Below are 16,447 nucleotides of genomic sequence, written 5' to 3'. Positions count from 1 at the left end.
TCTGTACGCACGGCAGTAACTGCTCAGAACCGTGTATTGCCACCTCTGTTCCGAATCACAGCTCGTAAACGCTCTTGCATGTTGATGCATCGTCGAATATCACGTTGCGAAATTCCTTGCCAACAACGTAACAACGCTTGAGTCAACTGATGAAGATTGTGCAGTTGCGGATAGTCTCGCCGCAATCGACGCCCAAGCATGTCCCAAACATGCTCAATTGGGTTCAAATCAGGACTCATCGCTGGATGATTAAGCGTTGTTACGTTGTTGGCGCGGAGAAAAGTTCGCGTACGAACTGCAGTGTGAGGACGAGCATTATCCTGCATCAAAATGAACCGTCTTGCCCCCATGCGTGTGCGCATAGGCAGGACGTGTGGCTCCAGAATTTCGTCGACGTACCTATCGGCAGTCAACGTCCCATGAACGATGACCAACGGGGTTCTGGTATTGAAGGACACGCCTCCCCACACCATGACTGATCCACCATTGAAAGCTGTAACTGGTCTCGTAAAACCATCCCGATCTCGTTCTCCACGACGGCGCCAAACGAGAGATCGTCTATCGCTGCCATGAAGACAAAATCGAGATTCGTCAGTCCATAATACACTGGTCCACTGTCTACGACCCCAATGGTGATGATCATGAGCATAGGCCAATCGGGTTCGGCGATGTCGTGGAATGAGCATAGGCACGTGATTTGCGCGTCTAGCGCGTAGTCCTTGCTCTCGAAAGCGATTTCGAACCGTCGATGCCGATATGTGTTGTTGGGGAGGACGTTGTCGACGATTGCGAAATTGATGAGCGATTGTGTGGGCATGCGCAGTAGGGTTTCGACGAGCATCTCGAATGATAGCTCGATCATCACGCTCGGTAGTGATTCGTAGTCTACCTTGACCCGGACGACGATCGTAACTTTGAGTCACGTTAAATCGGGCATAGGCCCGACTGATAACGGACTGGCTCACTCCCATAGAAGCTGCTACTTCCACCTGACTGTAGCCCTCTTGAAGGAGGGTAACAATGCGAGCCACATCTGTGGCAGCTAAATGTCGACGAGGCATATCAAAAGGTGCTTATCAAAGAAAAGCTTACATAAAATTCACGTAAGGAATTTAGGCTAAAAAGAAAACGTAAAATTCAAGTTTTGTGTGAGGAAAAGCCGAACTCCGCGGGGGTATATATCAATTTGTTTTTATTGAATTTTTAAAATGAGATTTAAAACTAAGGCAGTTGTAGCGGACAGAAAAAATTGAGTTAATTTTTTTACAATAGTGAAGCATTCTGAAGACGATAAAAAAATTTAAAAAAAAATTTTTGATAAAAAAATTTCGAAAAAATTTTCGAAAAAATTGAAATTTTTTTTTTTTTTTTTCAAATTTCTTGAAAAATCAATCTCTTTGATCGAAAAATAAAGAATTTTGAAAAAAATTTTTTTCAATGGAAAAATGAATAAAAATCACAAAATTGCTCATAATGGTGATTTTTGCGAAAACACAGAATTTGAAGCTTCTGGGCACTATGAACAAAAAATCGCAGCGCTTTGAATTTCTTAGGGATTTTAGGGGACACTTTGAAGTTAAAAATTACCAACGATATCCTTCGTTCATCCATTTTATCCAAAGTTATACCAAGTTATCCAAATATCCTTAATTATGCGAATTTTTGTCTTTTTTCAGTCCGAGTTTTCAATTCAAAAAAATTTTTTCTTCAAAAGCGGTTTACGTTTTCTTATAGAGAATATTGTGTAGTTTTCAAAACCCTCCCTCGATTTCCTACACGGTCATTATTTCCAGAGTTATTGATTTCCAAAGTCAAAAAAACTTTTTGCTTTGATTGACGATAACTCCGCGGCAAATTATCGTACAGGCTTTTGATTACGTCAAATTAAAGGGTATTAAATTTACTAAAAGAGCTTTTAAACGAAACAATCAAAAAAATTTTTTTGAAGCCCGTAGACCTTTTTAAGACGAAAAAAATTTCGAAAAATTTTTTTCAGTAGTTTTCTTAGGATTTCTCCAGACCTGACAATGACAAAAATTTTCATGGTCATATCTAAAAACTAGACACTTGGAGCTACAATTTGCTTTTTTTTTTTTTTCTGTGCGATCATTTTCCTCGGAGTTACAGCTCGCTGAAAATCACCAAAAAATTTGGAATTTTTTTTATATCCCTTAATTTTTGTGACTAGTGTAGAAGAAAAAGAAATAATTGAACAATTTCTTACAGGCTATTTTCTAATTCTTAACTTCCTACTATGGAAACCGATATTTTCCAAAAATCAAGGAGCTGTTTTGATCGCGATTTTTGAAGATTGATTTTTCATCATATCTTGACGTTTTGAGAATCAAGGAAGCTATTATAATTGTTAAGACGATAATGTTCGTATGTCTGTATTCGCTCTGAGTGACTCCATGGTAGGGGAAATTAAATCGACTGAAGCGTTCGCAATGATTGCTTTCGGCGTTACGAAAAGCTATTATCCCTGAAATTGGAAGCAAGTACACGTGAAAGTATTTATTTTATTTTAATTGTAATAAGATAAAAAAAAAAAAAAAACACCTGAGTTGTTGTGTTGTGAACTGTTAAAATACCAGCAGAAATCTTATCACATTATTTTTTTTATCCTTGTCCGTGCTGATTGATTCGTCTCAGTAAAAAACTAAACTGCAGTTACTACACTGATAGAAGAATTTTTAACTGTCAATAATTAAATTTACTAAATTTTAATACATATTTTTTAACATTATTTAACAAACATTTATTTAGGAGAGAATTACATTTATTGATAGCTATGAAGTTTTTTTTCTAAATTTCTTTCGTTTTTTAATGATCCTAAAATTACACCGGCACACAAAAAAAAGTAGTGTGTACTTAGGATCAGACCTACCTACCGACATATGTATCGACCGACTGAATCCAAATTTCAAGTCCATCTGGCCCGGTCACCCTCCATTTTTGAGCACAATGTAATCAACCCCAAAAATGGCAAAAAATTGCAAGCATAGCAGTAAAAAAATTCTTGTGGACCTGGATCAAGTATGATTTTCATGTATTTCAATTTACTTCATCTAAATGTTAATTAGCTCGGTGAGCCGTCTAAATTTGAAAAAAATAAAAAAAAAAAAAAAATGAAAAACCCAAGAAAAAAAATGCAATTAACCATGAAAAATTGAAGTTATCTAGTTAAGAATTTTTTCGCACTTAGATTGAGCATGATCTTTATGTATTTTGTAACGAGGGATTTGTAAAACACAGCAAAAGAATTTATTATTTTCCTTTGAGTAAAGAATTTGGCCTCTCCCAATTGACTGTCCCCTTTTGCTCAGATTTATTGCTCGCCGGAGTCCAGGAGAACAAAAAAAAGGTAAACAGAATGTTAGCCAAAATTTATAGTAATCAAAAACAACTGAATCTTTATTAAACAATTTATAAGAAAAGAAAAAAAACACAATAGTCCTCTATTGCTATCTTTACAAGCAAAATTTCGCGGCTTCGCGGATTCAGGGTGACCGTCCCCCACACACACACGCAGTCCAAAAATTCGCGGACTACTTTCGCGGCTCTAGTTACCCCGGTTGCCAATGGGGGTGTCTGGCCGACAAACCCCACCGCCCTACTCGGTCCTTTTTCTCCCAGAGGGTAAGCGGATGGTCTCCGTCTCGCCCCCACCTACTCGACTATGTTCACCTGCCGTACCTCCGCTGAAAGCCTCGGTCCGGGGACTTCCCCAAATCTCCCGTGAATTTGAATCACTTACCTTGGTCCTGGTCAGACTCCGGGTAGAGTGTTTCCTTTTTCTGTTGTCCAAAGAATGGTCTTCTATAGGAGAACTTCACAAGGAGACTGGTTGCCAATTGCCATTAATTTTCCGGCTTTATCATTTTCTCAAAAACTCACTTCCAACGAACCGGAATGATCGTTTTTGCCATCTATACTGTATTTACAAACTATCAATTTAATTGGATTCCCCTTCATTCTCTATCCATTCGGTTCGCCAAATTCTAAGTTTTATTTTCGATCCCAAATTAATTTTACATTTTAATCGGCATTTCGTTCATTCTCTATCCATTCGTCGACTTCCCATACTAAATTTGGCTCGGGACTTATAAAATTTCTTTGCGTTTAAATAAAGTAGTTTTCACAAAATTATTTTTCATACTAAAGTTATCACAAACTTAGCAATTGAAATTCATTCTAATAATTATTTTGGCCATTGATTATTTTCGTCCAAAATAATTATTTCACAAATAATTAGGCAATTTTTTTCCCATAAATTACGCACTAACAAATTTTGGAAACAAGTAAACCTACTTTTATTAAACAATAAAAAAAAACAAGGATAATTGTCACGTAATAACAAAATAATAATTAAGTCCGATAATTGACAAAAATAATAATAAATCCGTGGATAACAAGATAAGTGTTATACCAAAAATAACGATAATTACTAAATAAACAAAAATAATAATCCATCCGTGGATAACAAAATGAATGTTATACAAAAATAAGCGATAATTAACTGAGTAACCGGTCTTAATAATAATAATACTTTGTCAACAAATAATATAACCAAAAATAATTAAAAGAAAATAATATCTTTCCGACGGTTCCGGCCGGCTTAGTATCAGGCGAACATGACGAGTGAAGAGTAGGTATTCCAACTGTCGCTTCGCTGACTTACTCGCTCCTTCGTTGTCGCCGTCTACGCACTCACGCTCACCGTCTCACTCGCTCCCATCAGACCGTGGGTCACAATTTTATTGCACTGAATTTGCATCTGAAGTATTCTTGTCTCGTTAACGTTTTGAAATTACAAATAAAATCAAAGAATCAGAAAATTGTAGTGATAACTATAAAAAAATTAGAAAAACGGTAGACCCTGAAGGCCATCCGTGCAACTTCTCGCTAATTTTATATCGTGCTTAAAACTGCACTAATGATGTTTTTAAGCTCTCCGAGCTCAAAAATAAAATTTATGTGTTATTTTAAGCTCCCTGAGCTTAGAGGGATAACTTTTCTATGCTTTTGAGCTCTTCGAGCTCGAAAGTCTGATAAAACTTTGATAAAACACAATCTTTCAATTTTCAAACTGCAGTAACTTTTGAATAAATAAATCGATTTATACGCGGTGGGCAGCATTCGGCGCAATTTTGTAAGCTCTATGAAGAATCTGTACGTTTAATTTGATCGAACCAAGAATTTCGGAGTAATTCTGGAAAAATATTTTTTTTGGTTTTCTTTCGTCAACGATAACTCACGAATGAATGAACTAATTTTGACCAGACCGATGGCGATCGACGTGATTTTTTTATGTTAAGAGTTGATTAGTTTTTGAAATCGATCGGTCAAGCTTTTTGAAAGTTATTCCAAAAAATGTCGGAGTAATGATGAAAAAATCCTTGTATCCAAATATTTCGTCAAGGATATCTCTCGAACTAATCAACTGATTTTTAAGTTCTTGGCGGCAATCGACAAAGTTTTTTAAGCTCTGAAAATTATTCTATTCCACCAAAAACGATCCAAAAGACATATCGAAGTAATGTGAAGATAACACTTTTTTGGTTTTTCTTTTGTTCACGATATCTCTTGAACGAATAAACCGTTTTTAACTGGATTCGCGGCAATCGACGTAGTTTTTAAGGTTGAGAGCTAGAGAGTTTTTAAAATCGATCGGTAAAGCCGTTTAAAAGTTATTCCAAAAAAATCACTTCTGAAAAAAATTTTTCCTATTTTTTTAGATTTCTCTAAATTTCTCAAAATCTATCTGTCCGAATAAGTTTAAATTTTTAGGAAATCTGAGTCTAGTGAGGCCCTTTCGAATAGCATCAACCGCGAGGAAATCAGTTCAACCGTTCAAAAGTTATAAAAGGGTCACACACACACACACACACACACACACACACACACACACACACACACACACACACACACACACACACACACACACACACACACACACACACACACACACACACACAGATTGATTGATAGTTTATTAATGCCAAGGTACAAGCCAAATGGCAATTTTAAATCTATATCTATATCTATACTAATATTATAAAGAGGAAAGATTTGTATTTTTGTATTTTTGTATGTTTGTAATGAATAAACTCAAAAACTACTGGACCGATTCCAATAATTTTTTCACCATTAGAAAGCTGCATTATTCAGAAGTAACATAGGCTATATAATATCACGCTAGGTCCTATAGTTGTGGAGCAGTAACCAAAAATGTTTTAAAAACGGAGGAAAAGTGTCGTTTCTGAGGCCTTCCGTGGCGTGCGCTGGGCATATAGTTAAAGTTATACAAAAATGCTCTATGGATGAATTGTTCATCTTAACATTCTTTTTAAAAAAGTCTGCGAGAGCATATGTCTACCTTTTATAGTTTACCCATAACAATCGTTTTAATGAATGGTTCAATCCTTATAAAAGTTTGCTCTAGATAACTTTTGAATTGTTCAATCGGTTACCTTATGACTATTAATTCATCCAAAAGATACCTATTAGGTAAGTACTTACCTGCTATTTCAAAAATACATAAAAAAGGCCCGGGGCGGCGCGCGGCGTGAAGTGACTAGCCAGCCGAGCAACGCAGCGGTGCGGGGAAGGGGAGGTCAGATCAGTGAGATAGATAGCCGCGCGGCTCATTCGCGCGGTCGGCTCCCTACGCAGCAGACGTGTCACGTAACCGATCTTAAACATTTTGTAGACTATTTAACTTGCATTTTTTGTTCGAGTAAAAAAGTTCTTTTCAGAACTAATTATAAATTGTTCATTCAGGCTTTACTGCTATAATATCCTAAATTATATTCTTACTTATACCCTTATTTTCCATAGTAAGTATTTATCCTAAATTCTATTCTTATTCTCTATCCTAATTTCTATTCTTATTTTTATCTAATAAAAAAAAATTCATCAATATGCCAAGAAAAAAAAGGTCTCAACTATCTAAAAATTGCTCTCAAGCGAGATTAGCAAAAATACGACGTGATGAAGAATCAGTTTCTGAAAATTTTGATCGTCTCGCAAATCAGAGAGCGTATGCGTCGCAATCACGTGCAAGCGAATCTAGCGCCGAACGCTTGCACCGCCTTGCTCAAAATAGTGACAGAATGTCACAATCACGTGGAAGGGAATCAAGCGCCGAACATGCGCTTCGTCTTTCAGCACAAAATACCCGATCATCACAACTACACGAACGACAATCGAGTGCGGAACGTTCGCAGCGCCTTGCAGAAAATAGGGTTAGGAACTCGCAAACGCGTGCCAGGGAATCTAGCGCCGAACGCTCGCAGCGACTAATTGCACAAAATACCCGATCATCACAACTACACGAACGATAATCGAGTGCTGAACGCTCGCAGCGTCTTGCAGAAAATAGAGTTAGGAACTCGCAAACACGTGCCAGGGAATCTAGCGCCGAACGCTCGCAGCGACTTATTGCACAGAGAGAAAGACAACATTCTTTAACAATTAGGACGCGTAATAGAGTTTTAGCTCATAGCAATAGATCGGCATTCAGTTACGATCCACAAATTGATTATGCTCATCAAAACAGCATCCAAATCGGAGCAATGAATAAGGTTTGCCCGCGATGTTGTGCAAAAAAATGGAATGATGAAGCGAACGGTATGTGTTGCGCGTCTGGAAAAGTTATTCTTCCTAATATAACAGAGCCACCAGAACCAATAAAAAGCCTATTGACTAATAATCACACACTTTCTGCGCATTTTTTGAACAATGCGCGTAGATACAATAGTCTTTTTCAGATGACTTCGTTTGGGGCAAAAGAAATTAGAGAGGGAAATTTTATGCCCACCTTTAAGGTAGAAGGACAAGTCTACCATCTTATAGGTAGCCTCTTACCACCAGCAGGACAAAACCCTCAATTTCTGCAAATATATTTTATTTCAGAAGCTGACCAACTATCTTTGCGAGCAAACATGGCCCCTACGCTAAAAATTGATTTGATTAACGAATTGCAGACCGTATTAAATAGCCACAATATATACGTACGATGTTTCAAGCATAGTATCGAACTTAACAACCCGGAAAGTTTAAAACTAATCATTCACTCTGATCGCACACCTCAGACAGAACACCAAGGCAGATATAACGCTCCTTCCATAAATGAAGTGGCCGTTCTGTTGGTCGACGAAGACAAAGGACCCAGGGATATTGTGCTGCATGGTAGAGACGGACAACTAAAACGAGTGTCGGAATTGCACCGCGCTTACGATCCGTTACAATATCCACTTATATATGTAACAGGAGACGACGGATATTATGTGAATATTCCTCAGCAGAATGCATTACGAAATAAGACAGTGTCATGTATGCAATATTATGCCTATCGTTTAATGATTAGGACGAACTATTTTAACACACTGCATTATTACAAAGATTTGTTTAATCAGTATTGTGTTGATATGATGGCGAAGATGATTTCAGAGAGGTTAAATTTTATTTCCCGAAACCAACAAAAGCTAAGAGCGGATAACTATATTCATTCGAGGGATGCTTTAAACCAAGACGCAGGTGTAAATGCCGCCAATTTAGGTCAGCATGTCATTTTGCCGTCGTCATTTACCGGGTCACCGAGGTATCTCCACGAAAAGACGCAAGATGCTATGACATATGTACGCAATTATGGAAGGCCTGACCTTTTTATAACTTTTACGTGTAATCCGGAATGGGAAGAAATAAAGCAAGAACTTTTTCCCGGTCAGCGATCTTTCGATCGGCATAACATCATTGCTCGAGTGTTTCACTTAAAAATGAAAAAATTATAAACATAATCACAAAAGACGCGATTTTTGGGACGGTTAAATGTTTTATGGTAACTGTAGAGTGGCAAAAAAGAGGATTGCCGCATTGTCATATGTTATTTTGGCTGGACACAAAAATACAGCCCGATGAAATTGATGGCATAATAGTTGCCGAGCTACCTAATAAAGATGAAGATCCAGAGTTGTTCGAAATAGTCACAAAAAATATGGTACATGGACCATGTGGGGAAGAAAATTTGACTTCGCCGTGCATGAAAAATGGCATTTATTCAAAAAAATACCCACGACGTTTTGTAACTCAAACCGAGACCGGTGAGGACGGATATCCCGTTTATCGACGACGCGACATCGACAACGGAGGGCAGGTCGCTACCTTGAATGTGCGAGGAAGAACAGTCAACATTGACAACAGATGAATCGTTCCATATTGCCCAATATTGTGCCGATCTTTCAACGCTTACATAAACGTTGAATATTGTCATTCCGTACAAGCAATTAAGTACATATGTAAGTACATTAATAAAGGATCGGATCAAGCCACTTTCAGTGTCAGAAATGCTCATGACGAAGTTGAAAAATATTTAAACAGCCGATACATCAGTACATCTGAAGCAGTGTGGAGATTGTTAGAGTTTCCTATACATGACAGACACCCTACCGTAGTACACTTAGCGGTACACTTAGAGAACGGACAACGAGTATACTTCTCAGCGGAAAATATACAAAATATTGTTGAAAATCCACCTAAAACGACACTCACTGCCTTTTTTGACCTGTGCAGCAGTGACGGGTTTGCTAGAACACTACTCTATCACGAAGTCCCTCATTACTATACATGGGCAAACAATAAATTTTCTAGCGTGGAGGCGCAAAGGAAGCGTGGCCAAGACGTAGTTGGACACCCCGGCATAAAAAAAGATGCAGCATTGGGAAGAGTGTACAGCATTCATCCTTCACAGTCAGAATGTTTTTATCTCAGGATACTACTTCATCATGTACGTGGCCCAACATCATTCCAGTATTTAAAAACAGTTGAGGGAATTGTTAAAGAAACTTACCAAGCCGCTTGCCGAGATAGAGGTTTGCTGGAAAATGATAACCAATGGGAAATAACTTTGAGAGAAGCTTCAATATCCCAATGTCCGCTTAAGCTGAGAGAATTGTTTGTGGTGATTCTATTATTTTGTTTCCCCTCGGAACCTCTCAAATTATGGAACACTTTTAAAAACGATTTGTGTCAAGATATCAGACACATAGCCCAAGAAAGAGGTCAACAAGATTTTAATGTTTATAATGAAGGCTTGATACAGATCGAAAATAAACTTTTAGAACTGAACGATAAAAATTTGGTAGACTTTGGGTTACCCTCTCCGAATCGCCCCCTACAAAATGTAGTTAATGCCATACCGAGCTCTACATACGATGTTAACGAGTTATCAGTATATGTCAACTCAAATGTACCCAAGTTGGTGGCAGATCAAAAAATTGCGTTCGATGCTATAATTGAAAGTGTGATCAACAACAAAGGTAGACTATTTTTTTTGGACGCGCCTGGCGGAACAGGTAAAACATTTCTTGCCAATTTAATATTAGCCAAAGTACGACAATCTGGAAGAAAAGCACTGGCGGTCGTGTCTTCTGGCATTGCTGCAACTCTATTAAATGGTGGGAAGACTGCTCACTGGACCTTTAAATTACCGTTGTCTGTGTCATTAGAACAACAATCAGTATGCTCAATCCGCAAAAATGGTCCACTTGGGAAGCTCTTACAGGACACTTCACTGATTATTTGGGATGAGTGTACCATGAGCCATAGAGCTCACGTGGAAGCTGTGAACCGCACATTAAAAGACCTCAGGAACTCAGGCAATGTGATGGGAGGCGTAACCTTTGTGTTGGCTGGAGACTTTCGCCAAACACTACCGGTTATAACTAAAGGTACACGCGCCGACGTTATTAAAGCGTGCCTCAAATCATCACCTTTGTGGCAATCAATTAAAACTCTAAATTTGCGCACAAATATGAGAGCACATTTAAGTAACGACAACAATGGAAATTTCTCACAAAAAATACTTCAACTTGGAGATGGAAAACTACCATCGCCAGTTGCAAATAGCTCCCAAGTATCGTTGGACAATGAATTGGCTCAAACTGTTAACAGTCTAGATGTTCTTATAGACACAATCTATCCCGACATTGAAAATCTCACAGAACGAAATTTCAATTGGCTCTGTTCGAGGGCGATAGTGTCGCCAAGAAACGATTCCGTAAATGATATAAACAGAATGATTATGGAAAAAGTACCAGGTGATTTCAAATGTTACAAATCTATTGACACTGTGTGCAACATCGAAGATGCAGTACACTACCCACAAGAATTTTTAAATTCCCTCAACCCTGCCGGCTTGCCACCCCACGAACTAAAATTAAAAGGAGGTACTCCTATCATGCTTTTGAGAAATTTAAGCCCTCCCAATATGTGCAATGGCACAAGACTTTTGATAAGGGAATTACGAGACAATGTGATTGTAGCAACAATCATCACTGGGCCTGCGGCCGGACAGCTCGCTCACATACCGCGAATCCCGATGATTCCGACGGATTTACCTATATCCTTTAAAAGGTTACAGTTTCCTGTGAAGACATCGTTTGCCCTTACGATAAATAAATCACAGGGGCAAACTTTTTCGATTGTTGGCGTCGACCTAAGAAAAGAGTGCTTTTCTCATGGGCAGTTATATGTAGCCCTTTCTCGAGTAGGATCTCCTAAAAATCAATATGTTTTGTTAGCACCTACAAATACCACTGCAAACATAGTTTACAGTGAAGCCTTAAAGTAAAATGTAAATATTACGATAATTTGATCAAACACATAAAACAAAGAACTTTAACAAAAAAAAAAACAAAAATCTTTAACAAAAAAAACCTTAAAACAACAAAAAAAACCTTAAAAAAACCAAAAAACTTTAACAAAAAAAACCTTAAAACAATAAAGAAAAACAAAAAAAAATGAAAAGATGTAAATATTTTTCAATAAATGTAAAATAACAATTTAAAAACAAACTTTTACCTCAACCAAAACAAACAACAACAAAGTAGGTAGGTTCCTATTTAAGAAGAAAACAATTAATTAAATAAATGAAATAAGTAAATGAAGTCCGGAAAAATGTTTTCAAAAGGTAAATACTTCCTAAATAAAAAAAAAACTGAGAATAAATATAAATAAAACGTAAAACTATGTAAAAAATCTTAAGTCCCCCCGTGCGAAGCCGGGACGGGCCGCTAGTACAATATGAATTACAAATACAATAATAATAGAAAAATTATATAAGTACATAAACTATAATAAAGATCTAATATACAAATTTATATTTATTTTATCTGATTCAACTAACATACTCAATAAATTATTCAATTAATAACAGCTGATAAAAGAACAAAGTTGGAGAATTTAACACTTAGAATCTAACAGTAATTATCAGAGAACTTATCACTTTACAATAACAAAATTAATAATCCAAATTCAACAAATGGTCAAAAATTTTATTTTTGAACACTTCAAGACTAGATGAGTTTACAATCTCTTCAGGCAGTTCTTCCCACAATCGTATTACACTCACTTGGAATGACCGCTCCATGAAGGTCGTAGCAAAATGCGGAAACGTGAAAAGAGAGTGTTTTTTGGCTGCTAACCTATCTGAACGTCTGACTTCGGTCTCCTCAACAAAAGCATCTCGTAGGTACTTGGGTTTACCAACTTGAAATAGCTTAAAGAAGTAACAACTCATGAAGTACATTCTACGATATTTCACAGTAAGCCATCCCAATTCTCGTTGATAAGGTGTTATATGCTCATCTTTTCTAAGATTAAAAATGAACCTAATTGAGCAATTTATTGCACGTTGAAGTTTCAAGTCATTTTCAGATGTTGAATCTACTAATACGATGGAACAGTAATCAAGAAGTGGTAAGATGGTGGATGATACTAACAATTTCCTGATGTCAGTTGAGAAAATGTTCTTCCGAACCTTGAGAGAATGCAAGGCTGAATTAACTTTGCAAACCACTAGCTTGACATGATGATTCCAACTTAGGTTCCTACTGATGTGTAATCCCAAGCACTTGGTAGTATCAACATATGGAATTATGACACCATCTATAATAATAGGTGGCAGATCAAAGTTACTCAGTTGTTTCAGCTTGCTATTTGAACCCAAGATCATTGCTGGTCTTGGACAAGTTTATCTCCAAGCCATGCTTCCTTGCCCAATCCGCAACTGATTGTGCATCAATGTTGACCTGTCTGACTGCCTCTTGTAGTTGATACATAAAGAAGTGTAGATAAATATATTTGTCATCAGCAAACAGACCATGGTTACAATACACTAACCATCTGACAACAGAATTCATGACAATTAAAAACAGGATTGGACCAAGCACAGAACCTTGAGGAACACCAGATGAAGTTCTAAGGAGCTGAATTGGAGTCCCAAGATTATTCAGTATTGACTGAGAGCGATTTGATAAGTAGGAGAAAAACCAGATAATTGTTTCCATTGAAAAACCAAGCTCAAATAACGCAATCAGTATGATCTTGGGGTCAACATAGTCAAAAGCCTTACTCAAATCAAATAAGACTATTATGGTAAGTTTATTTTTGTCCATCGCCTGCCTAATATCATCAGTGAGCCTCAGTAAAGCTGATTGTGTGCTGTGATGTGTCCTAAATCCGGATTGCAAAGGATCGAGTAACTCGTTATCCTCCAGATAGGTTATCACTTGATTTGCAATGATTCTTTCAAACACTTTGGCCAGATGGGATAGATTTGCAACAGGTCGGGTATCTGACGGAGATCTAGGTGGTGAAGTTTTATTCAAAGATATAATAAAAATAATTTTCCAAATGTCAGGGAATATTCCAGTATCAAGAGATCTATTAAATAATGCAGCAATAAACAGTGAAATTTGTGGAAGGTGATCCCGTAGCCATCTTAAATCCAATCCATCAGGACTTTTTCCTTTAGACTTTGAAAGAGTAATATGCAATGCCTTAGTAACATCTACAATGTCAATCATGGTCCACTTGAATAAACAATTGACTTGTCTTGAATAGTCCATCGGCAGCAGATCAACAAAATTTTTATTGCAAGGTGGATGTTTTCTTACTATGTTTGCGTAATACTCATTCAATTCAAGAGCATCAAAAAAGTTTAGCGGTGATGAAGGGTTAGACTTAATTAGTCCAAGATGTTTAAGCTTACTCCTGTTATATCCGGCATACCGTATATAATACAGGGCCTCCCATTCCCGCCCAAAAGTGCAGCGCTTGTATATTTAGGGAACCACTAACGGGACTGCGCGACAACTCACTCGTGGCTGAAGAATACACATTATCGCGCATTGTCACCTCATCAAAAGAACCAATTGTTTAATTAGTAGCCCCTCTTTCAAATCGCGACCGAGGTGATAAAAACCGCGAACACTATAATTCACTAGCTTATTTTACAAGGTAACAGTTCTGCCTTAAAGCCCGGGTGAGTCCTATACCCCGACACGTATAGGCAGACTTCAATTATTAAATTAATTAGTCATCCTTTCCCTAATTATTCATTTCGATTTCCTTAACGGTATTTCTGAGTTCTGTGATAGTGATTCTTCGAGCCACGATTCGTTTTGACGATAATCGAGATTCCCGCAGTCCCAGTGACCAGGTCCCCTCTCAAATTATTTTCTTCTTCTGTGAATTTATAATCGGCGAACTTTTGTTTGCCGGAGTCGTTACTCCGGTTACGAACTCATATACTTTCAATACAACGTTATATTGTTATTAGTTAATAAGTGATAAGTGTAAATTAAGACGTGTTTGCCCATAGGGCCAGTTAATCAGAATATATAACTAAAAACCCGAATCGAAGTGTCCCATCATTTATAAATTAAGGAGCTATTCATCCTTCAACTTTCGATCTTCAATCTCCAGTCAGAAGGAGGAAAGGAGAAGCCAAGTAGCGGAAGTCAAAGGTATAAAGTCCAATCGAAGGACGAATCATCATTCAATTCGTAATAGTAAGTGGAGGATATTATCACTATTTTCGAGGTCGATTGTCTATTCCAAGGGGCCCTCTCCGGGGTTTTCACCTTCGCGAACCCATAAATTAAAAACCTAACGATCCTTTCGTTAGGGAAATTCATCTGTTATCCGAACCTCCGATAGTCCAGCTACCAAATTCTAAGATTATATTTTTCGGACATAACACTCCAAATAGATGAACCATATGAAAGATTTGAAAGAATAGTTTTTAAGTATTCTTCACGAGCATGATTTAACTCAGCTTTTAAGTTTTTTCTCTTAATTCTAAAAAGAGCAAGCAAATTTAGGTCCCGAGTTCTCCTAGCTTTCTTATAAATTTCATCGCGTTCTTTGCACTTCACTTTTAATTCTTTTGTAAACCAAGGATTACTATGACGGAATATCTTCTTAGTAATTTCTGGTGCAAACAAATCCAGAGAAGATAGAACACCAGATTTGAAGATAGTCAGCAACTCATTTGGATCCGAATTCTCTAGTATAGCATTATCAATTCTTAAAGTGTTCATCAAAGTTCTTGAAAGAGCTTGATGATCACAATTCTTTAGATTTCTAAAGGTAACTTTCTTTGGTGCTGGTTTTGAACAATTTAATTTATATTTACAAAATAAATAGTCATGGCCATCAATGAACGGAGAATCGGATTTAGCAAACGAAACTAATTTACTATCACTGTCAAGCAGGATGACATCCAACCAAGAATCATAATTATTTTTATGAAAAGTAGCTCCGTAAGGTACGCAGAACAGTGATGATTCAAGAATAAAGTCTTTCAGGTGCCTTGCAGTGTAACTATCTTCTAACAAGTTACAATTTAAATCACCAGCTATGATATTGTTGAAATTTGGAGCAAATCTTGAAAAAATGTCAAAGAATTCGTTAAGAAATAGCCCTTTCGGTCTTCTGTAAATGCAGGATAATAAGAGGTGAGATCCAGAGGATAAAGTGACATCGGTAATTAAATATTCTGGTTGGTTTAAATAGTCAGAAGTTGAAATATATAAAATCTTGACTTTTAAGGACTCGTGGACAAGACAGGCCACTCCACCTCCCTGGATGTAACAACCAGTATCTGCATGTTTTAAGAGAGAGACACACATACACACACACACACACACACACACACACACACACACACACACACACACACACAGTGACACCATCGCGGGGGTAAACAGGGAAGCTTCCTGTGACCTTTAATCGTCGAGATCTGATGAAAACTCGATTTTTGCAAAACGGGGTAAAAACAATAACTTCCCGATTTTTGAAAATCTGAGATTTTTAGCGGGAAGTTAAAAGTACATATATATTGTTTCGTAGTCTCAAAATTAAGATTCTATACACATGAGGCCAATATCTTTGTAACACATTTACTGGAGCACTTTCCGTTAATAAATATTCTGATCAGACGTGATATAGCCTGATAAGGACCGTTCATGTCAGGTCTGACATAGAAATTGGCCCTATCAGATTTGATATTGCCTGATCGGGGATGATATGGCCATGTTAAGATGTAGACAAACTTGTAGCATAGATAAAATTTATCATTTCTGATTTCATTTTATCGTTT

General features: G+C 37.2%; 2 protein-coding genes across 2 annotated transcripts in view; both read left to right on the top strand.

The window, feature by feature from the left end:
• The window catches only part of LOC141537118 (dystrophin), a 264,817-nt gene that overhangs the window by 73,998 nt on the left and 174,372 nt on the right, over window positions 1-16,447 (top strand). The gene's annotated exons all lie outside the window — the stretch shown is intronic.
• Window positions 4,480-7,360, top strand: LOC141537119 (uncharacterized). The gene has a single exon (XM_074257960.1). The coding sequence runs from the start codon at window positions 6,924-6,926 to the stop codon at window positions 7,344-7,346; it is 423 nt and encodes a 140-aa protein (XP_074114061.1). The 5' UTR covers window positions 4,480-6,923; the 3' UTR covers window positions 7,347-7,360.

This window comes from Cotesia typhae, unplaced genomic scaffold, assembly GCF_013202065.1.
Source record: "Cotesia typhae breed Kobodo isofemale line unplaced genomic scaffold, CoteBio_Ctyphae scaffold_58, whole genome shotgun sequence".
Classification (NCBI taxonomy): domain Eukaryota; kingdom Metazoa; phylum Arthropoda; class Insecta; order Hymenoptera; family Braconidae; genus Cotesia; species Cotesia typhae.
This window is presented reverse-complemented; position numbering and strand designations above follow the sequence as displayed.